Source organism: Setaria viridis, chromosome 9 (assembly GCF_005286985.2).
Source record: "Setaria viridis chromosome 9, Setaria_viridis_v4.0, whole genome shotgun sequence".
Lineage (NCBI taxonomy): Eukaryota > Viridiplantae > Streptophyta > Magnoliopsida > Poales > Poaceae > Setaria > Setaria viridis.
This window is the reverse complement of record NC_048271.2, coordinates 56132828-56156855: the sequence shown is the minus strand read 5'-3', so window position 1 is coordinate 56156855 and position 24028 is coordinate 56132828. Positions and strand designations below refer to the sequence as shown.

Below are 24028 nucleotides of genomic sequence, written 5' to 3'. Positions count from 1 at the left end.
AATGCCCATCTTAGTTCGTCAATCCAGATAAAATTCTAGATATTTGTAGTCAATATAAGAAATTTAATTTAGGATAATTTATGTACTCATATTCCTAACTGGTAGGTGACATGCCCGTTGATAACAACACGTCAGTGGTAACTTCATCAATCTTGAGGATTTGCTAGCTCAGTCTTTAGAAGGTGCTCATAGGGGTAGAGTTGCGTACGTGTATTCGTGCGTACGTGCAAGTGAACATCTGCATTTGTACTGTGTGATTTGCAAAAATATATTTCTGATCAGAGAAGAGAAGTACTAATAATAATCTTTAGAGAAGAGAAGTACTAATAATAATCTTTAGCCATGACATCGATTTCCTTAATGCAAAATACATAATTCCCCACGTGCCATAAAATGTAAGGGACACCGTACCAACTTTTTCTTTGACTAGTACGCACGCGGCACTTACCATTTCGATTCCAAACGAGGATCCAACAATATCTCTACTATAAAGAGTGAGCAAATTGAAAATAATTCCCATCCAAAGTTACACTCCCGTACCTCTCATAGAGGACCCACTTGTCAGGTTAGGAGGGTGATAAAAAGGTGTGACGAAGGATGGGAGGACGAAAAAACTGGATGATAGAAAATGATTTTGCTAAAAATCACTATTTTTTCTCACCTTTCTTTTCTCCTTACCCGCTCAAGCGTACCCACCCACGCGCCAATCACGTTCCTGATTTTTTGGCTGAGGTCTCCTTCCTTTTTCCATACTCTGGCGTTTCGTGACTCCATGATTTTCTTCGTGGTTTGCTTCCTTTTACATGCTGTTAATTGATCGGTAGCCTTCCTTTTGAGAGCTTTTAATTTAATTCAATTCCTATTTTTTTTCATGGTCTCCTTCCTTTTCCATACTTTGCCGTCCCGCAACTCCACAATTTTCTCCATGGTTTCCTTCCTTTTACATGCTCTTGATTGATTGGTAGCCTTTTGGGAGCCTTTAATTTAATTTCGCTCTTAATTTTTCTCCATGGTCTCCTTCCTTTTCCATGCTCTGCCGTCACGCGACTCCATAATTTTCTCAGTGGTTTCCTTCCTTTTACATGCTCTTGGTTGATTGGTAGCCTTCGTATTGGAAGCCCTCCTTTTGAGAGCCTTTAATTTAATTCCATTCCTAATTTTTCTCCATGATCTCCTTCCTTTTCCATGCTCTGCCATCCCACGACTCCAAGATTTTCTCCGTTGTTTCCTTCCTTTTACACACTCTTGATTGGTAGCCTTATTAAGAGCCTTCCTTTTGAGAGACTTTAATTTATATATAGGCACAATGATGGCAAGTTCTCTCCTACGTCCATGTCTCCTTCTTGCTTCATGTCCTCCTTCCACCGAGGGGATATCGCCAGACCTCCACGCCCTCATGTCGGAACTCAATCGGGATCAAAGGGCTACCGCTCCTTCCACTGAGGATTACTGCCGCACTTCCACGTCCTGGTGGTGGAACTACATGCTGGAACTCAAATGGTTGCCGACCCCTTTTGATCAATTCTGCAACTACCAGGTGAAGGAAGGCTGCTGTTGCAAGCTCACCATGGCAATTAGGTAAGGCCCTAAACCTTCATCTTCTTACTACTATATAAGGTAGTACTGCATGTTTGATCATGTAAGTTCACGACGTGTTGATTCCATATGTTCTTCGTCCTAGATCGCAATGAAATATTGTTAGATTGATAATCCATTATGTTTATGTACAACTTAAAAATATCTAGATATCTGAGAGTGATAATCCATGATGTTTTGAGTTCATGACATTGTCTCCATTATACATGAATCCGTAAATGCCCTATAACTTGTGTTTATGCGACTGACTTTTTGCCGTTACGTGTTATTCCATTATCATTGTATCATGTTATCCGTGTTGTTCTACAAATAATGATAAATTCTTTTTTTTACTTGCTGACAATATATACATCCATCGGATATTTCATTACATGATATCTGATCAACATGGGTCGTCGAGCTGTGCTTGGAGATGTGATGAACACACACTTAATTAAGCAGAGCATCGATCCGTCGTGTTAAGAGACCTAGAGAAGGTATCTAATCTTTGGTTGAATCCCAATGTTCTGGTTGCACATAACATATTAAGGAGACTTATCCATGTATCCTTTTGAGCGCAGGCGAAAATCTTAATGATATGCAAATATACCATTGGAGAAGAAGGCTGAGCGAAATGCAAAGAGAAGGGAAGATTATCAGCGTAAAAAGGCAGAGAGACAATCAAGCAATGGCGTGCTCGAAGTTCTTGGACAATTAGGCAGTGTCATGCATGAACCTCTGGAGAACCATCCTGTGATGAACCACCTAAGGCATTATCTTATACATTTGTTAAAAATTATGAGTTAGTATAGTTGGATCCGTAAGTTATGATATAGTTTTGTTTTACTTTTACAGAGATATCTCATGATATTGTATCGGGTGATGTTAGATCTTGCTTAGTATTGATGAAGTATTAGATTGAGAAGCAGTTTTAGTTTCTTCGGGGGAAAAAAGAGAAGCATTTTTAGTTTAAATGTAATAATTTGGCCACATGTCCGTTAGATCTTCTGCCCACTTAATAAATAAAAAAGCTTCCTTCCTTCATTTCACAACTAAATTTCTTTATCAACATTCGCAAAATTACATAAAGCAAGGGAGAAACGAGATTGTGATTGGTTAGATCTAATTTTATAGAAAGAACTAGCCCAAATTTATGGTAAATAGCAATAATTTAACATTCCAATCACCATAAAACCTAAGACAAAATCACACCCAAATTTGTAGAGCCACATTTAAAAAAAAATTAAATAAAGTATCAGATTACATTCCATGCACGGTAAAACCCAAGACATAACCACACCTAAACTTGTGGAGCCATGTTTAGAAATAAAAAATTAAATAAAGCAAGGGACAAATGAGATTGCGATGGAAGAATTATCAAAAATATGAAGAAGTATATAGTTAAGGTCCGTACGAGTCCGTTAGTTGATAAAGATAAATTGTTAATGTATCAACGGATTTCTATAATAATTATTTATCTTATTTTATTTATAAAAATTATTTATCATATTTTAATTATACATGCCACGTGCACCACTAGTATTAAGTTAAGTTCAAAAAATTCCCATCGCTTTGCCAAACTTGCGGAAACAAAAGATGATAAGATCTCCGCAGCCTGCCGCGTCTGATCGCTTCCAATTTGCTCCCGACCGCCGAGAGGCTAGGGCAGGACATTCGCTCTCTCCGCAAGCATTCCTTCCCCTCGCTCTCCATCAAATCAGGCATCAGGTATGGAAACATTCGATCAGCCATCGCGTCCCCCCAAATCTCTTTTTGGTTATGTACAGGGGATTCAGTAAATTTTGCCGATTAGAAAAAAGGGGCATCGGCGTGCAATTTCTTAGGGTCTAATAGTTGGACCGGCGCTCTCTTTCTTTTCTAAAGCAAATTGATAGCCACCAGTGCGTTGAATCTCATCATGCATACAAGAATTTCAGAAGACTAGGAAGTGGATCAGATGCTGAGGGTGCTGGGGGACGAGTAGGCCCCATACCCACTACCAAATAGATAGAGTGCATCAACCATTCAGCTTCCTTCCTCCTGGATCACCACTAGTGATCGACGCATTTAGTGACTGCTGGAGGGAAGCATCGTCACTGAGATTTTATTTTGTGCAATGACTGCGCTTTCTCTTTTCACAAATTCTACAAACTTAGTTATTACTCCCTCCATCCCAAATTACTATTCGTTTTGGTTTTTCTAGGTACATATCTTTTGTTACGTATCTAGACATAGTATATATCTATATGCATAGCAAAAGTTATGAATCTAGAAAAGCCAAAACGAATAGTAATTTGGGATGGAGGGAGTACAAATAAAAACGACACAGGCTATCGATTCCTTTTTTTTCTCGAACTACGCAGGAGAGCTGCGTGTCATTTCATTAAGAGAGAAAAGAAAGTACATAGAGAGGGGGAGAGCCCCCAGACTAAGTACCGAACACACCCCAACACTCACAAAACACTACACACACCACACCCCACGAGAAAATCATTGGAGCGCCACACAAAACAGAAAAAACAAGACCAAAAAGCACCAAACCTAAGCTACTGGTGCAAGCGACCTAGCAAGCAACTCTCTGAGTTTAGAAGCTCCAGCCAAGCACCACAGAGTGCTTTCATTTGTTATAGCCTGTAGGAGCACCTGGGAGTTAGGGAGAGCGCCTTCAAACACACAGGAATTTCTATGCTTCCAAATCTCCCATGCCACCAAAATGATGAGAGAATTTAAACCCTTGTGCCACTCTTTTGGTGCAGCTCTAATTACTTTGCCCCACCAAGCTGAGAAGCTAGAAGAGTTAGCCGGCACATCAACTACCAGATTCAGATGTGAGAAAACCAAAGACCATATTTGTCTGGTAAAAACGCAGGATAACAGCAATTGGGGGGCTATTTCCTGCGCTTGGTCACAGAACAGGCATGCCGGGGGGTGCTGCAGGCCCCTACTGGCCAGCCGGTCAGCAGTCCAAAGCCTCTGTTTAATGGCCAGCCAAACAAAGAATTTACAGCGGAAAGGGGCCCAACTTCTCCAAATTCTTTTCCATGGGATAAACTTTACAGAGCCAATGAAGAAGGCTTCATATGCAGACTTGCTGGTGTATATACCAGATTGGGTCAGCTTCCAAATATATTGGTCCGGGGTATCCTGTTGTAAATGGACACCATCTAATTGGTCCGAAAGTAGCAGGTACTCTATCAGGACCTCCACTGAGAGGCCTCCCCTCCTCTAATATCTGACACCCAGCGCCTATTGGAGAGGGCCTGTGCGACTGTTCTAGTTTTGACAATTCTCCTAGGAATAGTCTGGAACAGATTAGGAGCTATTTCAGCCATAGTTTTTCCTTCCAACCATCTATCTTTCCAGAAAAGAATTGTCTCCCCATTTCCCACCACTGAAACTACTGCCATGTTAAACAAGGCTTGAGCTTTCTGGGGCACCTGGATATGAAGACCAGCCCAAGGACGAGAAGGGTCTGTTTTTTGTGCCCAAAGCCATCTAATCCGCAAGGCCCAGCCAAAGGATTCAAGGTTGTGTATGCCCAGCCAAAGGATTCAAGGCTATCGATTCCTTTTTCATCTGTTACTCAAGAAAAAGATAGAGCATTTGTTATTCTAGTATATAGTATATAGGTACTGTTATCTTGTCTCGTCCTACAAAATCATGAACCAAATTTCCTGTTCGCACTGAATGTATATCACATGATTTGCTCTTTTGGACTAGAAAAGTAAAAGAATTCATATCACTACTTTCTGTTCATACCCAATGAATCATTTAGATTAAATCATCGCTTGTTTACAATTTATAGTCAGGAAAGACAAAAGTAACCGATCATTGCATCTTTCTAGCTGGAGACTCCAGTTCGATCCCCACTTTCGTGTGGATTGTTTCTGCTGATTTTTTTTTGGGGGTTGATACCTGGGTAGCTAGCCTTTATGTTGACGTTGCTAACCCATTATCCACACTCTAAAAACTGATAAGGAACGAAAGATGTAGTCCTTCAACTTTCACTCATTTAATTTTAAACTTTCCATTTACTAACCTGGACATGTGAAAGCTATTCAAGCAGACAAAATTCAATTATCATCTGAATTAACTGAAATGCATTCATTAATGAATTATGATAGTTACAACCAAACACACACCCTCTCTGTCTCACATGCTCACACACTCATTGTTTTCTTAACTTTGCCAAAAAAACAAGAATACACACAAGGGACACGATAAAACCCATAAGACTCCTCAGCAGCCACATGCTATAATGCTTTTGGCCCCCCAAAAACATGCCTTAATGGGTCGAAGCCATCAATCATGTATCTGTTGAAAGTTAATTACATCCATTTCTCGGGAAAATGTCACATAATAGCTGCCGCCGGCATATTTAAGAATGACTTATGCTGTACTTGGGCTCCTAAAGTGAAATACTCAAATTCACAAGCACATGTTCTTTTCTGCGGTCCTCCATGTTCAAATTACAGGATTTTGCCACAAAAAACTGGTTATTGTCAGTATGATATCTTCTATTTACGAGTTATGACTCTAGTTGTTGTAAGGCCAATATACAAGTAGTGTTAGGGAGACTTCAACGTTGACTAGGAGACTGAAGCTTCAAAGCCACAAATCATAAAGAACTTCTTCCAATAGTTCATCTAGTATGCAGTCCCATATTACTACAGTGATCTCTTCCCATTCTGATCGAAGATCCATCCAATTGCCACCTTCAAGGTCCATATTAACTAGCTGGTCTAATGTGCTTGGGAATTGATAATGGAGATGGCGCTCAACATGCTTATTGATTTCTGAGATAAGGTTTCCTCCCGTTGGAGGTCCCCTTATGTTGTATTTGAGAGAAGATAAGCTTGCAAGACTTCTAAAGTATATACCCTGGACTTCTGTCACAGCTTCACAAATGCAGTCAAAGAAAAGCTTAATATCATCTACTTGATTGCCTTGATGTAATTCCTCGAACAAGCAAGGGCTGATTAATTCATCTTCTAGATACCATACCTCTAAGTTCTGGTATGTGCATAATTCTGACAGCTCTAGCAATTCCTTTATGTAACCTAACCTGACATCCTTGTCCGCCCAGAAAACCCCATGGTCTGAACCATCCCCTGTGGTGTATTGTAGTCTCAAGATATCTTCGTGCAACTCACCTGCAGATCATTGGAGGACCAAAAGAAGTCATTTAGATTTTTTGAGCACTGATATTTTTAGTGTAAATGGAAATGCTAAGTCTAACTTTGAGTAAATTGAGTTATACATTTTATGATGTTTTCATTGTTAGGACTGTTGACATCTTCGTGGAAGAAAAAATCAAGAACAGATACAGGACTGGGTTGCTCTTGCTTTTCGTGGCTTCCATCAGGAGAAAATTGTGATATCAACTCGATTGGTGCACTTGATCGGGGAGTTGTGGGCTCTTGGCATTCTGTTGCATCATTCTCAGGGGAGCTTGAAACCATGCCAACATGCTCTTGTACTGGTTCTGCTACTTCCACCATATCCTTCAATTTAAAGTACACAAATTTATCAAATTAAGAAAAGCGACGGAAACAAGATCGAACAGATTTGAGAATCGGCTGGAACATACTTGCAATGGTTTATGTCTGCATTGCTCTACTGGGATGCGCCACGCACTTCCATTTTTTTCTAAGCAATCCAGTTTGTCAATTTCTTCCGTGCGCAGAGTGTTAGGTTCAACATCTGCAAATATTTTATCCTATATGACAACATAACCATGTGTTGTTCAACTATTTTGTTGACTATGGGAGCTTTTACTTACCGTCTTGTGTTGTTTCCTGACTATCTTCTTTGACCCAATGCCCATCCTGCTCATGCTGTGCTTCACATGCAACACTTTCTGAAATTTCTCCCGTTTGGCTTTCTTCTTTTGCAAGCTCTTCTCTCTTTGCCTTGTATATGGCATCAACGTTTGCTTCTTCAGGTGAAAGGTAAATGCAGTCTTTTGCCCTAGGGCTACTCCTAGGTGATGGTGTGCTGCATTGAGGGAGGGAAAGCATCCTTACCAAGGACCTTGAGATCCGAAGTGTGGGGTACTTGGCCATTTGACTTTTGTCCTTTAGAATCTCTGCTAGATGTTTCTTGGCCTCATCATAAAAGACAGATCCATCCTTTGATGATGTAATTATGTTACTGTTAATTTCGTTTGGTCCATCATTCCTTTGCTTTTGCCTACTGCTGGTTGAAGATCTAGAATCTTTTATTGCAGTAGATGAAAATTTCTCTTCTGAGGTCTGTTCAGTGAGCTGTCTGGTATCGTTTTTTATCGTGAAAGGTGAACTTTTGAACCAATGTTGATCTTTTTGGAGGCTATCTTCACACACCGAGGGTCTTCCTTTTCTAGCTTCACTAGTCACGATTGTGAATCTTCTCCTAACTTCCTTAATTGAAAATTTTGAACTTTCAGATGCACTTAATTCTGGATCTTGAGTTGAACTAGCAGACACAGCAGGTTCAATCCCTCCTATTGGATTTGGTTTCAGTATAACGATTTTTTTAATTGGCTGAGAAATATTGGTTCCTTCTGCAGAATGCCTTCTGTTTGGTCTTTCCTTCTTCCAGAAAGGGATATGCCTACTCCCTTTACCATGTGTCTTGGTGGCCAACTCAGGCTGACTCAGACTTTTAGTATCTTTGTTTGAGTTGTTATTCTCTGGTATTTGCACTAGCCTGGTCCCTATATGTCTGTTTTGGTGCCCTTGGACGCTCTCCAAAATATGTGAATTCGGCTTCTGTAGTATCTTCAAGAAAAGTTCAGTGTCTGAGCTTAGCATCTCGAGTGCATCTCTGAATTTTTTGGGTTGAGTTACACTGCTGCTACAAAGACGTTTGCCATCAACCATATCCTTTTCCTCACACTCAGGAGTTTGCTCATAAGCAAGACTGCAAGGAGCATTATCTAACTCATTAAGCTTTGTTTGGATTAAGACCTTCAGCTCTGAACATAGCTCACCCTTATTCTTGGAATTTTGATGTGGCTGCTCATCATGGCACCTATGGATTTGTCCTAAGAAATCTGCCACGGCAAATTCGAGTTCATTTTCTTCTGCTTCTTCCATGCAGTTGGAACCACTAGGATCCAAAGATCTTGCTGGGGCAGACATGGTGATGCTTGTGCTGTGATTTGGGTCTCCCTTTGATTTGCTGTTCTGCGTTGAACTTTTGTCCAGACAGACATCATGTCCCAGGTCAGCTAATATTCTTTGAACCTCATCATTTGGAACCTTCAACTGTTTTACCTTTCCTAGCTCGTCCTCCATAAGTCTTTTGACCGTTGGTTTGCTTGGACTGCATTCGTCCATGTTCTGAGAAGCATAAGAGCATCAGATCTATAATTATTCAAAATATATAAGCTGTGATATGCAGCATCAGCATTACAGAATGGGAATGCATACAATTATAGATTTATAGGTTACTTAGAAACTTGATGGAAGCTAGATAAGTTCCAATTCGATGCTTTATCATGCTAATGCACATGTGAAGCATGCCTGATTTTATTAGGCTACACTTTTGTGTGAAGTTTTGTTGTTTTAGTTAGAGGCAGTAATTTACAAGTCCAACAGATATAGGAACCAGTAAGTTAACTATTGCCGTCTTTTTTCCCTGCCGAGCGGTTCTTCTGCAGGTTTATATATGACCAAAGAGCAATCCCACCTGATACAAATAATATTCCGAAGCTTGAACCAAACCTCCTCTGCATCAAGAATGCATGGTGGTGGCACAATCCAAGTCCATAAATGAAGGGTATCGACTGATTCCTTCTACTGCTAAACAGAAACGTATCTGTGCGATCATTTAAGCATGCTTTTCTATTTAGCATAATAATATTAAAGTACACATATGCCTGAAGTAGCACTATTAATGCTAGCTGGAAGTTTGTTATGCAATGCAAGTAGCCCTATGGTCAAGAATGGCTATTTTCGTTGGACATGTGATGCATCTTGGCAGCATTAACAAAATCATTAAGCAGTCTATTGATCAGCCAACATTTGACTAGATGGTTTTTCACTCTCGAGAACGCAATAACACATCATGCTATAGATCTATATAAAGAAAACTTACAGCACCGTCTTCATCTATTTCGTCCAAGTCCCTGGAATTCTTTCTTGAGTGGCCTCTTCCTGCAATCATATTGGGTGCATCAGTAGAATTACAAACACCAAGAACCAGGTTTATAAATGTGATATTTTCCTCAAGTGTCTGAATATTTGCCAGGAATCCAGGCTAGTTTAGAGGGATTTATTGATTTTCTGGTAACATGAAAAGGAAAAAGAAACCTGGCAAGGGAGAATGTCATAAATTAAGCTCACATTGACATGCAGAGCATACTTACTGGCACAAGTTTAGCGAGCTGCCTAGTATAATGAATGAAACAAATGCGTATATCAGTTGGTATCTCTTACAGCTTTGGCCAGCAACATCATAACAAGAAGCTAGATTTTCTTGGGTAAATTTGCAGCAGTAGAACAACCTGATTGTCCTCACCCCCCCCCCTCCCCCCCCCCCCCCCCCCCCCCCCCCCCCCCCCGAAGAAGAGCAAGAGTTAGCATACCAGGAAAGCCACTGAAAGTGTGCCTTCTGCTGCCTTGCTTCCTGTCCAAGAGGAGCTTTGCATCATGTCGGGAATAGAAGATGCGGATGAGGCCTGACATGCAGCCTATACTGCTGTCCTGACGTCGTATGAGCCGTTTCTGACTCCTCTTCCCCATTTTTCTTTTCTTTTTCTGCAGCAAGTGAGGTCCCTGTTAGATTTGCAGGTAGATCAACAATTAAAAGTCATCATGCTACGATGGCATGGCCAGCCGAACTTGTGTTGTGAAAGCGGGGGAAACAAGCTTTGCAAGTCTGAAGGAGGAGGAAGTGATATTTGCAACACGCAAGGCAAGGTAAATGTGAGCAAGCAGTAAGCAGCCATGGCCGCGTAAATAAAATGTGCAAGTGTTGATGAATATAATTCAGCTGTGGTATTTATGGAAAATATGATCAAAACTGATGTGATGCTTGTAAAATCATGCGAGCTCAGCAGAAGGGGCATGTTATTACCGTTGAAGAGACGAGTAATAAATAACTCGAGAGAATGAAGAAGGAAAGGCATCAGGTAATAGGAGTTGGTGGTTACCTGATAAACCTGCCTAGTTGAGCTTGAACACCCGCCGGTAGAAGAGTTTGTTGGGCGGCGTGTGAAGAGAAGATCGATGGGGGACGACGGAAGGAGAGGAATCGGCTTCCTTTAATTTGTTGGTGGTTTCCTTTCCTCCTGCACAAGCAAGCAAGGCCGCCTGCTTTTGGTTTGCTTTCTCCCTCCTTCCCTCCCAGAGTGACTAAGTGAGTGTGTGTGTGTGTGCGCGAAGGAAGGAAGAAGGATGCTATTGCTATGGATCATGGAGCACATGGCTGCACAAGCAAAATGTATGCCGCTTTTTCCCCACCTCCATCCACCAAAAAGTGCGCAAGGCCCGGCCACAGCCTGTACGTCATGGTAATTGTTAGGAAATGCTTGCCTGCAGCGCGCGATAGATCTTGGTAAAACTAGTTTATAGTGAAAGTAACAGATGGTCGTCGGGTCCGGCCGCATTGGAATTGCACTGTTTCTGCGTGCCCCAGCCCCACAAGGCCAAGATTGCACTGCATTGCCAGCGTAAAAGGCAGCATTATTATGCCGACCATAGCCCACGCAGCAGCAGTAGCAGCAGCAGCGCGTACGCTGTCGAACAAAGGCAAAAGGGCAGCCTCCTCCTGTCCTGATGAGTGATGATCCTGGATATCGATCGCGTCCCGCCGTGCCGCAGCGCCTAGCCAACGCATCGCCGTCGCCGCCGCCGCCGCCGCAGCAACACACAACACACGCACACACCCCTTCTCTTCTGGCTGATGAGATCAGAGCAGGGCACGAGACCGGAGCTTGCTGCACTGCTCTCCAATCCATCTCATTGCCATGGCAGATACATATGTATATACGATCAAAAGGGGTAAGGTAAATCTCTATCCCATTGTTCACGAGCACCCATACAACACTGTCTGTCGGTGACACACCTCAATAGTGCATGCGCTGAGTTACATAAACAAACCAAGGGGAAAGGTAAAGAAGCACACCACACCACACCATACCACGCAACTCTGTCCATGGGCCTCAACTCGTCTTAATTTTTATCTACTTCTCTATATCATTATCTACTAAAACACTCCTTACTCACCGCCTCTGTATCGTTTGTCATGTCGTTGGATTACCTTATAAATTAGGCGAGGCGGCGGCAGGCACAATGACCTGCAGCATCTCTCTTCTCCGCCGCTTCCTGGCCCTCCGCAGGATCTGCTGGCTCTCTTCCGCGGCTTCCTTCATCAGGTCGCACTCCTTGTCACCTGCAGCACACAACCACACACGTCTTCCTTTCTTCAGCTAACTGCCCACCCAAAATGCAACTCCACCACCTCTCTGTCGTACACCAAATACCTGATTCTGAGGACTTGAGGATCACGCAGGAGACGCGACCTTCGCTGTCATCATCAGAGTCGATGATTATCAAGGCCGGCGGTGCCTGCGCGTTGCGTACTCACAAGCAAACCAACCGTCGTCAACATAAGGCTACTGCATCTCTTGGTTGCCAAAATACCACAAGTAATAATTCACTTACCTTCTTAGTTGCCACACTCCGGGTGACCTTTGTAGTTGGCACCTCTTCCTGTTTAGGTACCACCCTGCTTCTAGAACCACCGGTCAACCTTTGGGGAAGCGCTTTCATCTTTCCTTCTTCTACCTTCAACTTCGGATCTGCAACCTTTGCGGGGCAAGCCAAAGGTGCAGGATGCCTGCCGATAATAAGGAAGCCTAGTCACGGTACAGTCATCCAAACTAAGACACACAAAAACAAAATCAGTGCAAGTACATATTCAGAAAGCGGCAATCATGTTAGCAGCAAAACATCCAGTTTAACTGAAACTGCACTAGAAATCTTACTTGATGGAAATCAGTGCAACTGAAAAAAACAAATGCCATGCTAGTATGATGAAACTAACATTCATATGTGAAAATAATAAAACTGAAAAATCCATAGCTAATATAAAAAACAAACAAACAAATATTCCACTGCAGTAGCCTCTGAACATGCTGCCCTTTCAACACACAGACTGTTGCATTAACCAGATGCAATAAAAAAAGAAGAAGCAGCTCTTTTAATGAACATGCATCCAATGATGAATTTTCAATCAGCTTTCAGGTTATCATATAACAATATCTAAACCTTGTTTTTGAGGATATCAAGATTAGAGCAGTCAGTTTGCACTTTGATCAACCATTGAGAGAACTTCAAGTTTAATTCTCCATTCTACATGAATAAAATATTATCTAATAACTGGAATTTGTAAGAAACTGAGGTGAGAATATTACACTTTTGGTGCTGGTATTTTGTTCGTATAGGGCTGTCCACTTGCTACATGTATTTGGTTCATCTGGGACCTTCCATTTGCTGCTGGTCTCTGGCTCATCACAGGTCTTCCATTTGGTGCTGTTATTTGGCTCATCAGGGATCTTCCATCAGCTACTGATGTTTGGTTCATCAGAGTTTTCCCATTTGCTGCTGGTGTTTGGCTCACCAAGTGTCTTCCATTTGCTACTGCTGTTTGGCTCACCAAGCTTGCTGCTGGTGTTTGGTTCACCATGATTGCAACTGGTGTTTGGCTCACCCGGGTTGCTACTGGTGTTTGGTTCACCTGGGACCTTTCACTTACTAGTGGTAGTTGGTTCATCAGTGGCCTTCCATTGGTCATGCAGCTCTGGTCCTTCAGTAAGATGTAATAGATATAACTAAAAGAGGGGGATGCTGATGGAATTTTGAATTGCTTACTACAGTAATGGATACTTACTGTTGGCATTTGGATTGCAGCAGGCCTACTGTTGAGAGATCTGATAGCTCTAACAATCCCCTGCACAAAGAGGCGATGATCAGCCAGTTTAGACCAAACAGTGTCTCAGCAATGTTTCATGTTTCTTTGAGTACTCCAAGTGACAAGTGCATACGAGATTGACTGTGTGATTTAAATCATCTGCAAATTTGAGCTAATTTGTATGTTAATGTGAAACTGAACTGACATCTACTACGATAAGTGTGCAAGTTACAAACTAGGAAGTTGGTACAATAATTATTTGTGCGCACATGCCAACCATCAGAAGAACCCAAAAGAAAAAATGGAACTATTGGAGTCGTATCAAAACTAGAAGTGAAGAAACTTAAGGACTACCTCCATCTCTTTTGCAAAAATTCTGAAGATGTCACTTTGAAGTTGCCTTAAATCTATCTCTATTTGTTTCGGCCAGACTGAAAGGGTCGAGGATATCTCATCCAGTTTGCGGGAATGGGAGTTCAGAACACTCAGCTGATCAGCAATGCTTTTGGTGCTGCTCTCAAAAAGTGCTTTGAGATCATCTTGTCCCTTAAGCTGCAATGGCATGAATAACTAAGTCAAATTTTGTTGTCTGTGAAAATAAGATGCAGTAGGAGAAAGGACTGAAGCATCAATAATCCTTACAACTTTCTGCAGTGAATTGTCTAGGACAACAACCTTCTGCTGTATGCTTCCAGCTGAACATGACAAATGCATGCTTTCAGTGATGTGCCAGAACATACACAAAAGCTCATGAACAAAGAGAAACTCCTGCAGTATCAAATTCCGTTACCAGACAGGAGGACTTACAATCTAGTGATGCTTCCTTCATGGCTCTGTTTAACTGCATAACATCATTTTGCACCGAATCGAGTACCATCCCCATCTTATGCACCGAACTTGCCAGATGCTGAAATTTGCGCTCAACATCTTCACTAGGAACCTGACCTGTTAAAGTACTACTAGTCAGGCATAGAAATCAAAATAGGGTATGTAAATGAATGGGTAATCTGGATATAAAATGGCGTGAGGTCTTGAGGCTTTACATCTACTGTCAGGAGGAGAAGGATTCCATCGATGGACAGGGTTGCTTGATATTTTTGCCAGTTGCAGCTGAGATTCTTCTCGGACACAAGAAGCTGAGTTGACAGGCAACGAAGGCATCTTCTTTGATGAGTCATCATGTAACCCAAATCTCTGGTCACCAAGCAAAAGAAAATGGAGGTCAAAATTGTGCAAGAAATCATAATTATACATATTTGAATACTGGTGGTCTGCAGATAGAAACACAGGAGCTGTAAGTGAAATATGAGCAGCAAGAGCATTGTCACATTGGGCGCTAATCATGCCTTGAAGAATAAAGCAGAAGGGACCATTTGCATACTGGTGGAATCAAGAAGGGCATGGATTTCAAACAGACTCGCATGATTAAATCACAAATTTCAAACAGATTCACAGTCATAGACGGAGCTCAGGAGAGCTACTCCCAAAAAGCTTCAGTACATGAATGCAACAACTAGATGGCGAGATGGTGCTACCAGTACAGAGCAAACAGTTTGATTGATCGGAATCTATTTGACAGATAAATTATTGGAAACTGGACAATCTGCTTGCAGTGTGGTTCTGCATCCTACAAAATTTTGCAACTGAGGCCCAACTGATACGCCTGAAAAGCCCTCAAGCAGAACACATTTTGCGAATTCCTGTGACTTGCATCAATTTTAAGTGTTCCTTCCACACATCAATAAAGCACAGTTGAAGTAACCTGAAACTAATCCAACCTTCTGCAACTAGCACGACACTCACTGAATCCCAACCACAAATCACACTTGACGAACCCACCGATGAAGGAAAATCACCAATCGGCACACATGAGCAGAGAAGAGAGGGACGAATGGATGCGGACCGGACCTGATCGCGCGTGGGAGACGCGAGGTGGAGGCTGAGGAGGCTATCGTCGAGGGATCCCTGCGAGAGCTGCGACTGCGAGTGCAGGAGCGACGACCCGCCTCCGCTTCCCCCAACGCCCTGCGAGAAGGACTGCTGCGATAGCGGCTGCGAGCGCTGCTGCTGCTGCGACCCCGCCAGGGCCGCGGCGGAGGAACCCGACGCGCCCACCACGCCGGCGCCGCCGCTCCCTCCGGTCCTACTGAAAGCAGCAGAAACACAGCAGGAACCAACCGCATGTGAGAATCGCGGAAGCAGCCGCGGCGAGAGGGCAGGAAATTGGGCGGGGGATTTCACCGGGGAGGGAGGACGGAGATGGAGCCGAGGTCGCACGCCTTATTGATCTTAAGCTTCATGGCCTGCTCCCGTAGCGGGCACGAGCGAGGCGGCGGCGGACGTGGTGATCGCCGGCGAGGGAGGCGCAGGCGCTGCAAATTTGAATTCGCTGCTCCGTGCCTAGCTGGCCTTTGTAGACCGTATCTCCCACCCTGCCATGTGGGGCCGCCGTGTGCAAGGCATCCCATCATTCCTCTTTGACTTTTGTGTGCGGCGGCGACCGGCGGCAAACGCATGCTGGACTGGACCCTATTGGACTGACTCTTCTCGGCCCAACTCGGCCGGCCCATACCATCCCCCTTCCAGGGTTCCACAAAACCCTAGCCCCGAGCAGCCGCCAGCAGCCGCCCACCCCATCACCCCCCTGTCTCTCTCTCTCTCTACGTCCCTCTGCTGCGGCGGCGGCGGCAGGATGGCGGCTTCGACGGCGAGGACGGTGAAGGATGTCAACCCGCACGAGTTCGTCATGGCCTACTCCGCCCACCTCAAGCGCTCGGGCAAGGTAACGCTACCTGACTCGCCTTTCACTTCGTAGAATGGTCGCGCCCAACGACAGTCACCAGTGCTGATCTTGTGTGAGTGCATCGGATTGCCGTTGCCCGTGCAGTTTTAGGAGCAACCCTCTGATATGCTGGCTTCATCGCGTGGGTTGGTCTTTTGGTTATACCAGTAGCCAGTAGAGGGATTTCGCGTTTGGCTTACTCTTGTTGGGCTTATCAGCCATTAACCATCTGGGTGGTATTGCGAGCTATGATTTTTGTTGTAGGATGATTCTAAATATACATAAGACTCGAGTTATAGGGCCCATCGATCAGGGAAAGGTACTTACCTTAGACAATATGCTGTGTGACTTGTGGGCATTTGATCAGTAGATTGGAGCATGATTTGTTGAAGCACTAGATGTACCCCCCCCCCCTTTTTTTTTTATCTTGCTCAGATTTATTGGGGTGCCAGAGATGCTGCTCTGCTGGGTCTTTTGGGCCAATGCGGAGGGTCAACTTTTTCTGTTGTAGGTGTAGTTTATTCTGTTCAATTCTAGATGTTCTGTTGGAGGGAACCATTGATTGTATCTGCCTGTTTGTAAAGGGGGTCCTATTATCCATATACTTGAGATGAACGCATGTTTTGTGAATGCTTAAAATTCCCTGAGCACAACAGGACCCCTATGAGGTGATTTATTTTGTTTCTATTGATATCCATCAAAGATGGTCTGTTCTGTTCGAAAGGGGTGTTTCAGGATTTAAACCCTTGGGGTTTAGACAATTGGGTGCTTATAATTCAACAAGCATTTCCCTTCCAAACAGGCTGGAAATGGCTACGATATGGCTTTTTTGTTGGAATTATATAAAACATTTATTGTTTTAACATAACACTATTCTGCTCATTACGCTCAAGTGTTGCTACTACCAAGCTTTCTTTTTGTTTAGTTGGCTTTTAATTCAAAATCGTAGTTACAGTTTTTGTTGCTTCAAGAAACAAAGCTTATGTGTTATATTAGCAACCAATTAGATTATAGATGTGAGGTTGGGAGAATGTGTTTCTTCTCTTTTGCATTAGTTATCTGCTATGGATAATGACAATATTCCTGTGTTGCTATGTGGAATTTCTTAGAATTATGATGCTTTGTCTTCTGTTAGATGGAGCTTCCTGAGTGGGTTGACATTGTGAAGACTGCGAGGTTCAAGGAGCTCCCTCCTTATGACCCTGACTGGTACTACACCAGGGCTGGTGAGGAATCCTGTTCTCCCCTATATCATTTATGGACTTTAATATCCAGAATGTTGCACCTCAATCAGATTTCCAATTTTCTTCCCCTGCAGCCTCCATTGCAAGGAAGATCTACCTGAGGCAAGGCATTGGTGTGGGTGGCTTCCAGAAGATCTACGGTGGCCGCCAGAGGAATGGCTCCCGTCCACCACACTTCTGCAAGAGCAGTGGTGCCATTTCACGCAACATCCTGCAGCAATTGCAGAAGATGGGCATCATTGATGTTGATCCCAAGGGGTAACTGAAATGCTCTGTGCCTTATATTCTTGCTTGATTGTTTTTCCATAGTCATGGAAATGTGCTTATTGTTGTTTTGTTGTTGCCTTGCAGTGGACGGCTGATTACTTCCCAGGGAAGGCGTGATCTGGACCAAGTGGCTGGAAGGGTTGCTGTTGAAGCTTGAGCAGTCTCATCTTCTGTTTGAGTTATGTCTTGTTTGATGGTTGAGATGGCCGCTTTGAATTAGGTCTTGTGCTGCCTATTTTTGTTCAGAGAATTTAAAGTTTAATGCATAGCTATGGAGCAGCACTATATCTTCGCTGAATATCTAATGCAATATCAGAACTCCCGGAACCAAAGAAATTTGTTTGTGAAATGGTTGAGCTGAGATCCATGGTGCGTCTTCTTTTCGTACAGATCTAGTTCACTAATAGCGGCGTGGATTACTCCTCTCCCAATTTCGTTTGCTGGGTTTCAGGTTTTGAGTCCGGTCGGTGTTTACGGTTTCCTATCAACTTCAAAATTCTACTGTGATCCAAAGTATATTTTTGAAAAAGGAACAAATAAAGTATTTAGCTTGCGTGGTAATCTGAATTTGTTTCCTGAACCTGTAGATGCAAAAGAAAATGGAAACACAATCAAACCGCTTGATTACTCTGAAAACTGAGACGATGCCAACATACTTAACTCAGTACCAACATTTCTACCAGTGCCCTGCACGGAGCAAACATATCTGATTGCTGCAGCAGGCAACAGTTTGATTCTACCAGTGCTCTGTGCAAAGCAAACAGATCTGATTGCTCCAGCAGACAACAGTATGATGGCGATGTCCAAGACATTTTTAGCTTTCCCTTCAGATACCACAACATGTCAAGCCACAGCATCAACGAATCTGGATCTATTCTTACGTTACAAGATGCAAGGCAACGATTTTATTTTATTACTTTGAAGCAAAAGATAAGAAGGCAACACGAGTGATCAGTGTTCTTGTGGTCAGGAGCTCAGGGCTAGTAAGCAGTACATGATCTTACTGCTCTGTGCTCATACCACGAGGAAAGCAAGGAAAACAAATACAATACATACGCACTGTGTCTGTAATCTACAACAGGAACCCAATTCAGGAGCGCTCTGCAAAAACTAACAAGTAAATTATCACAACATCTAGCTGTAATGATCTGGAGATCCCTGCAGGCAATATCTATGACCCGCTACTAATTCAGTTGCACGGTCCAATCCATGAAGTCCTCCACAAGACCCATCTGGAGGCTTGTAAGAGACTTGTATAGCTGCTGAGATACGACACCGACTCCTTGGTTGCCATATTCTACCCTGCAAGTGAAGACCATGGGATTTCAGAGTCCAGCATTGCTACACATTACTCTCTCAAAAATGGATCTTCCATTTTCTACAAATCAACAACACAACAATCATGTCATATGTTCTGTAAGTATGCGAGCAGTGTTGAAATTGCTGTACATACGGCTTCAGTCATCCATCTCAGAAGACACATCACTGCCCCTCGCACTTAAAACTGAATTCCATGTATTTTGCTTTAAATAAAAACAGGGAAAAGAACCCCAGTCCAAATGGCATGCGGTGCTACATTGAAGGAACCCACGAAAGAAACTAACACCCACACAATGAAGAAACTATGTCAGGTAAAATCAAGGTACGAGCGGAAAACAAAAAAATTATATAAATCAATCACATCAATACTTAAATGATCAGAAAAACTAGTACAAGAAGTATTTACTAGTGGATGGGGAAAGGTGGTTTTGCTCATCATGTGTTTCAGCAGTAACATCTTGGTGCTATTGCAAGAATGGGGAAATGCCTTACTCAAGAAAATATGTTTAACAGTGTTTTCACAAAAAGGACAAACGGCTTGTTCATCGCACATGCATATTAAATACCAAATAAACCTGCAAGGCATAGTAGAATTGTCACCTTTTCCCCAGATATGTAATGCTCCCCACAGGTGACATCACAACAGCAGTTCCCGTGCAGAAAACTTCATCAGCGTTAAGCAATTCATCTACTGAGACTAGGCGCTCCTCAACCTTACAAGAAGCAAATTGCATTAGTTAAGAATACATAATATTACAGGCAGCATATGATGCCTACTTCACATATCCTTCTCCCTATGCTAATGAGTTACAGGCATGAAGTGTACGTGTGAAAACTATACATCTGAACAATTAAACTTTCAGCTACAACGCAACGCACTGGTAAGGCAGTCCTTCATTTCAAAGTTCCTGTGAATCCATGAGACTAATGAGCAATTTACCTTGAAGCCTTTGCTCTGAGCAACTTCAATTATACTTTTCCTGGTTATTCCAGGCAGTATTGTTCCTTTAATTGCAGGAGTAGAAATAACATTGTCCTGGTGAAAAAGACAAGAAAATAGGTCCATCATTCCATAGAATAGTATGTTTTATCAACCAAAGGATGTTTGATAGGTTAAGGAAAAAGTTGTGGATAACTAGAATGGTGATAAAAGAATATGGTTTTATCACTATCGTATGCTTTGAGCACTAAAACCTACTCTTAACAGCAGCTTGAGGAGATATACTGCCAAAGTAACAAGGGCAGGAGTGAAGGATCATACTTTCACAACAAAAATATTGCAGGAAGAGACTTCTTCAAGATATTTGTCATGAACAGCATCCAAATAAAGGACATCAGAATATCCTTTGCTCTTTGCAATCTTTTGAGCTTTCAATACCTACATAGTGATGACAAAATGTGCAATTAATTTACCAAACTGAAACTACTCTATATATATAATTTCAATAAGTGCTGATTCATAAAGTTACCGAGGCATAGTTTCCGATGGTTTTCACGCCTCCAGTTCCACCAGGGCTGGCACGGTGAAATTTGTCTTCAACAATCAAATTAATAGGAGACAGACCTTCCTGCACAATAAAGTTAAACAAAGTTAATTAACAAATAGACTGGCATTATGTTGAAAGAAACTGTTTTTGATGCATCACAGAGGATGAGTTCATATTCTAGGTGGTGCCGTGACAAGGAAATCTCATGACAAAATTACAATTTAAGGTATCCTTAACATGATTCACTGAGCAGGAAAGAACACTGGTTATCATGATTTACTCTAGGTCCATGAGTTTTTACATTTTGGATAAGTGCCACATAATTTAATGGTGGAGAACTCATCACGAACCTTGAAGTAATTCCCAACAGGGGACACAAAAATTATAAAGGTGTACTCAGGAGCAGGCGCAAGACCAAGAACAGCCCCGCTTCCCATTAGTAGTGGCCTAATATACAAGGAACCTTTACCAGTAGGAGGCACCTAGTTCAAGGGGGGAAATAAACACCATATGTTAGCGGAGGGGATAATGACTCGTTAAAATAACATGTGTTTGAATAGGCATAAAAACATAAAGAAAAGTACTAACCCATCTTTTATTTGCCAAAACAGTTTGCTTTACAGCATCAACGAATTGCTCAACAGTTGGAGCAGGCATGCACATCCTCTCTGCACCAGTTATCATCCTTGCAGCGTTCTCTTCCGGACGAAACAACAGGATGGACCCATCGGTTTTCCTATATGCTTTTAGGCCTTCAAACAATCCCTGCATACCAGAAATATCATTGCTTAAGCACACTCAGTACTGGCAGGTCTTCAAAGATATCTAATTGCCAGGTTATCATTGTTCCAGATTCCCAACCCACTGGACTAAGAAACAAGGTGGGATGACTCCTTACTAACCTGTCCATAATTTAAGACTCCAGCAGATGGGCTCACTGCTATAGGTCCAAATGGTAGGACTTCACCTTTGGAAAAGTTTCCATCAGGCCCACATTTTGCAACATACATAAAATCAGTCTCGACAAGGCCAAAGCCAAGGTTTTCCCAGTCGAAATCAACCACCTCAGATGTTTCCCTGCTAAGAGTTAAAGCATCAGTGCAGAGCTAAAAGTGACGAGCGCATGACCGGTACGAATTTAGCCGAACCACAACCATGCCAATGATGAAGTGCATGTTAGTAAGCGATATAGTTTGTAGCTCAGAGTTACATACATGTAGTTAGTTGCTGAAGAAGCCTGGCATTTTGTCACGCTAGGAACCTTGTAAGCGGGACTTGGCATTGAATAAATGTGGTTCTGGATCTGCAGATCAAGAAAAACATGAAAGAATCATCTATTAGAATCAGAAGGCCGGTGAAAGTAATCACAGTGGAAGTGATTGAAGTTGTCTCGATTCTTTGCTTGGCATCTTTACAAGGAACTACAAAAGTATGGTAAATATATCCATCTGAAGCAATCAAATGGGGATCGATTCCGATTCTCGGGCCAGGGAGGTAAAGCAAGATGGGGGTTTATCTGGAGGACCACACGCTAGGGAGTCTATGCAAATTCAGAGCAATATTTTATCCACTTTTCTTTCCTTTTTGATAGGTTATCCTCTTTTCTTAGGATTAAAAAAAAGGAGGGGTGGCCATAGCGCCATCCATGTAAAAAAGTGGTAAAAATAGGTGAAACAAACTATTAGTAAGGGAATCAGAGCACTATAATGCCATGGACCATGTTCATTTAGGTAGGCAATAAGTTTTGACGCACACTGCACTAGTAGCAATTGGTAAACAACAACCCACGGAAGAGAGAAGACCAAAGGTCCAAAAGCAATTGCTCTTTTGAAGGCCCGCACCTAACCATGTCTGAAACCGTTTTACGCAAGCTAGAAGCTCCCTACCTCTCCAATCATCTAAAGATGTGAACACACACACACACACATACACTACTGTAGCAGATCGTAATGTTAAGCCAAGTTTGGGAGCGGGGGGACCTTAAGGCACGGCGAGAGCGAGTGGCGCGTCAGCCATCTTGGGAGCGGCGGGGCGGCCGGGAGGGCGCCGCGGGAGGCGAGGCCGGGCTCCATGTCCTCTTGTAGCGCAAGCTCACGCAAGCGAAACCAAGCGTGCGGGGAGGCCGGAGGCGGAGGAGCGAATGCGGCGGCGGCGGCAGTCAATGCCAGAGGGCGGTTGAGTCGCCGTCTGAAACTCAATACAATAGCCTGGCGCGTGAGGTGTATGCCTGGTCCCACTCCGATTTGGACCCCACACCTCAGTCGCTTTGCTGCAAGCTCAGCGACAGCAAGCGAGCATGCCGGTTTCTGCCATGGACCCTCTGGCATGGCTTCTACCGGCTCCTCAACCTTTTGGTAAACAAAAATCAAACGCCCCAAGCCAGCAGTCAATGTTACAGTAGGAATTTTTGACGCGTAATGTCGTTGCGGTAGACACGTGATGATTTTGCAGCAGGTGAGATCCTCCGACCCTAAAACGGATGTTGCGGTGGAAATTTGTTGCATGTATTTTGGTATATTAGACATGAAAGGTGATGTTTTCAACAACTATTTTGGAATGTTGCAAAAAAAATATTTTGGATGTTTCAATAGTTGATTGCACCTTTCTAGTCCAATTAGCTAATTCTTTTTATTTTAATGTTTTTCTAAAATATATATACAACTATATATATTTTAATTTCCTTTAGTAAAATAATGCATATACATGTGGCGGAAATGAAATTCTTCAAGTAAAATAAAATACCTGATTGGTGGTGGCAGCATAGCAGGAGCCATTCTGCGCCATATATACTCCGTTAACCTGCAAGCTAATGTAGCTACCAATGCAATCTGATGTTGCTCGGCTCTCCTTATATAGCAGAGAGAGCATACATACTCTGGCCTTTTTTTTAACAACTAAAATAATAATAATTATAGCATGTGCCATCAGATCACCCACGTTTTGTTGATGTTGTCAGTGATCGATCTTTCAGCTAATAATAATTATAGTAATGGCCACCACTAAAATAATAATAATAATAATTTGCACGCGACAGATAATGTAATGTAAATCAGTCTAAACTAAACTTTGACCCGGAAAATAAATAAAGTTGATTTCAGATATCATATGACATTAATAATTATCTCGTGGGAAGATAACCTAACTAAACAAACCTCTGAAAGTTAAACAATACGCTGGTGGTGGAGTGCTGGTCTTTTGAAAGTTAAACAAACCTCTGAAAGTTAAACATTAATAGTATATGCATGCCCTTAATTTGAGAGGAAGGCATGCCCTATTTCTGTTGCTTTTGAATCAAATGTGAATCAAATATCATTCATTGATACGAAATTGCAGCCCATATTAAAGCCCGGCCCATATACCTGTGAATTAATTACTCACAGGCCGGCCCGGTCGATCCAAAATCCATATAGGCCCAGCACTGAAGCCGGTCAAGCCAACACCTCGTCACCACC

At 42.6% G+C, this 24028-nt stretch overlaps 4 protein-coding genes and 1 long non-coding RNA gene across 9 annotated transcripts; 2 read left to right on the top strand and 3 right to left on the bottom strand.

Annotated features, from left to right (window-relative positions):
- The first annotated feature begins 3142 nt into the window (after positions 1 to 3142).
- LOC140221368 (uncharacterized) lies at positions 3143 to 9457 on the top strand. Its single transcript, XR_011897131.1, has 3 exons — positions 3143 to 3303; positions 6860 to 8783; positions 9221 to 9457. It is a non-coding gene; the product is annotated as an uncharacterized lncRNA (long non-coding RNA).
- Positions 5653 to 10939, bottom strand: LOC140221363 (uncharacterized). Of its 2 annotated transcripts, none has more exons than XM_072290896.1 (7): positions 10715 to 10939; positions 10148 to 10319; positions 9658 to 9716; positions 7358 to 8900; positions 7166 to 7278; positions 6836 to 7079; positions 5653 to 6728 (listed from the first exon to the last, which is right to left on the bottom strand). In XM_072290896.1, the coding sequence occupies exons 2-7, from the start codon at positions 10302 to 10304 to the stop codon at positions 6181 to 6183; spliced, it is 2664 nt and encodes an 887-aa protein (XP_072146997.1). In that variant the 5' UTR covers positions 10305 to 10319; positions 10715 to 10939; the 3' UTR covers positions 5653 to 6180. The 2 variants fall into 2 exon arrangements, with proteins under 2 accessions (XP_072146997.1, XP_072146998.1); XM_072290897.1 differs by having other exon boundaries at positions 10148 to 10337; positions 10715 to 10853.
- Positions 10715 to 15877, bottom strand: LOC140221364 (protein PAIR1). The gene is made up of 11 exons (XM_072290898.1): positions 15718 to 15877; positions 15385 to 15622; positions 14520 to 14670; positions 14284 to 14421; positions 14119 to 14171; positions 13831 to 14028; positions 13456 to 13515; positions 12980 to 13371; positions 12228 to 12402; positions 12047 to 12131; positions 10715 to 11955 (listed from the first exon to the last, which is right to left on the bottom strand). The coding sequence occupies exons 1-11, from the start codon at positions 15774 to 15776 to the stop codon at positions 11825 to 11827; spliced, it is 1680 nt and encodes a 559-aa protein (XP_072146999.1). The 5' UTR covers positions 15777 to 15877; the 3' UTR covers positions 10715 to 11824.
- A 205-nt stretch (positions 15878 to 16082) lies between these two features.
- Positions 16083 to 18130, top strand: LOC140221367 (small ribosomal subunit protein eS19-like). The gene is made up of 4 exons (XM_072290904.1): positions 16083 to 16258; positions 17394 to 17484; positions 17577 to 17760; positions 17854 to 18130. Exons 1-4 carry the CDS (start codon positions 16169 to 16171, stop codon positions 17924 to 17926), a joined length of 438 nt encoding a protein of 145 aa, XP_072147005.1. The 5' UTR covers positions 16083 to 16168; the 3' UTR covers positions 17927 to 18130.
- A 529-nt stretch (positions 18131 to 18659) lies between these two features.
- LOC140221365 (branched-chain-amino-acid aminotransferase 5, chloroplastic-like) lies at positions 18660 to 23384 on the bottom strand. Of its 4 annotated transcripts, none has more exons than XM_072290901.1 (10): positions 23319 to 23384; positions 21791 to 21879; positions 21479 to 21656; positions 21165 to 21341; positions 20927 to 21058; positions 20559 to 20657; positions 20351 to 20467; positions 20030 to 20125; positions 19690 to 19802; positions 18660 to 19071 (listed from the first exon to the last, which is right to left on the bottom strand). In XM_072290901.1, exons 1-10 carry the CDS (start codon positions 23358 to 23360, stop codon positions 18954 to 18956), a joined length of 1161 nt encoding a protein of 386 aa, XP_072147002.1. In that variant the 5' UTR covers positions 23361 to 23384; the 3' UTR covers positions 18660 to 18953. The 4 variants fall into 4 exon arrangements, with proteins under 4 accessions (XP_072147002.1, XP_072147003.1, XP_072147000.1 ...); XM_072290902.1 differs by having other exon boundaries at positions 21479 to 21653; XM_072290899.1 differs by lacking the exon at positions 23319 to 23384 and adding an exon at positions 22556 to 22871.
- Positions 23385 to 24028: the final 644 nt, after the last annotated feature.

Coding starts and splice junctions, on each gene's coding strand:
- LOC140221367 (XM_072290904.1), top strand. CDS start 16,169: ATGGCGGCTTCGACGGCGAGGACGGTGAAGGATGTCAACCCGCACGAG. Junction 16,259..17,393: donor ACCTCAAGCGCTCGGGCAAG/GTAACGCTACCT, acceptor GTCTTCTGTTAG/ATGGAGCTTCCTGAGTGGGT. Junction 17,761..17,853: donor ATTGATGTTGATCCCAAGGG/GTAACTGAAATG, acceptor GTTGCCTTGCAG/TGGACGGCTGATTACTTCCC.
- LOC140221364 (XM_072290898.1), bottom strand. CDS start 15,776: ATGAAGCTTAAGATCAATAAGGCGTGCGACCTCGGCTCCATCTCCGTC. Junction 15,623..15,717: donor ATCTCCGTCCTCCCTCCCCG/GTGAAATCCCCC, acceptor TGCTGCTTTCAG/TAGGACCGGAGGGAGCGGCG. Junction 14,172..14,283: donor GAAGGAAGCATCACTAGATT/GTAAGTCCTCCT, acceptor TGTCATGTTCAG/CTGGAAGCATACAGCAGAAG.
- LOC140221365 (XM_072290899.1), bottom strand. CDS start 22,648: ATGGAGCCCGGCCTCGCCTCCCGCGGCGCCCTCCCGGCCGCCCCGCCG. Junction 20,468..20,558: donor CCATCGGAAACTATGCCTCG/GTAACTTTATGA, acceptor ATCACTATGTAG/GTATTGAAAGCTCAAAAGAT. Junction 19,803..20,029: donor CTCAGAGCAAAGGCTTCAAG/GTAAATTGCTCA, acceptor GCTTCTTGTAAG/GTTGAGGAGCGCCTAGTCTC.
- LOC140221363 (XM_072290896.1), bottom strand. CDS start 10,304: ATGGGGAAGAGGAGTCAGAAACGGCTCATACGACGTCAGGACAGCAGT. Junction 9,717..10,147: donor CACTTTCAGTGGCTTTCCTG/GTATGCTAACTC, acceptor ATATGATTGCAG/GAAGAGGCCACTCAAGAAAG. Junction 7,080..7,165: donor GCAGACATAAACCATTGCAA/GTATGTTCCAGC, acceptor TTTAAATTGAAG/GATATGGTGGAAGTAGCAGA.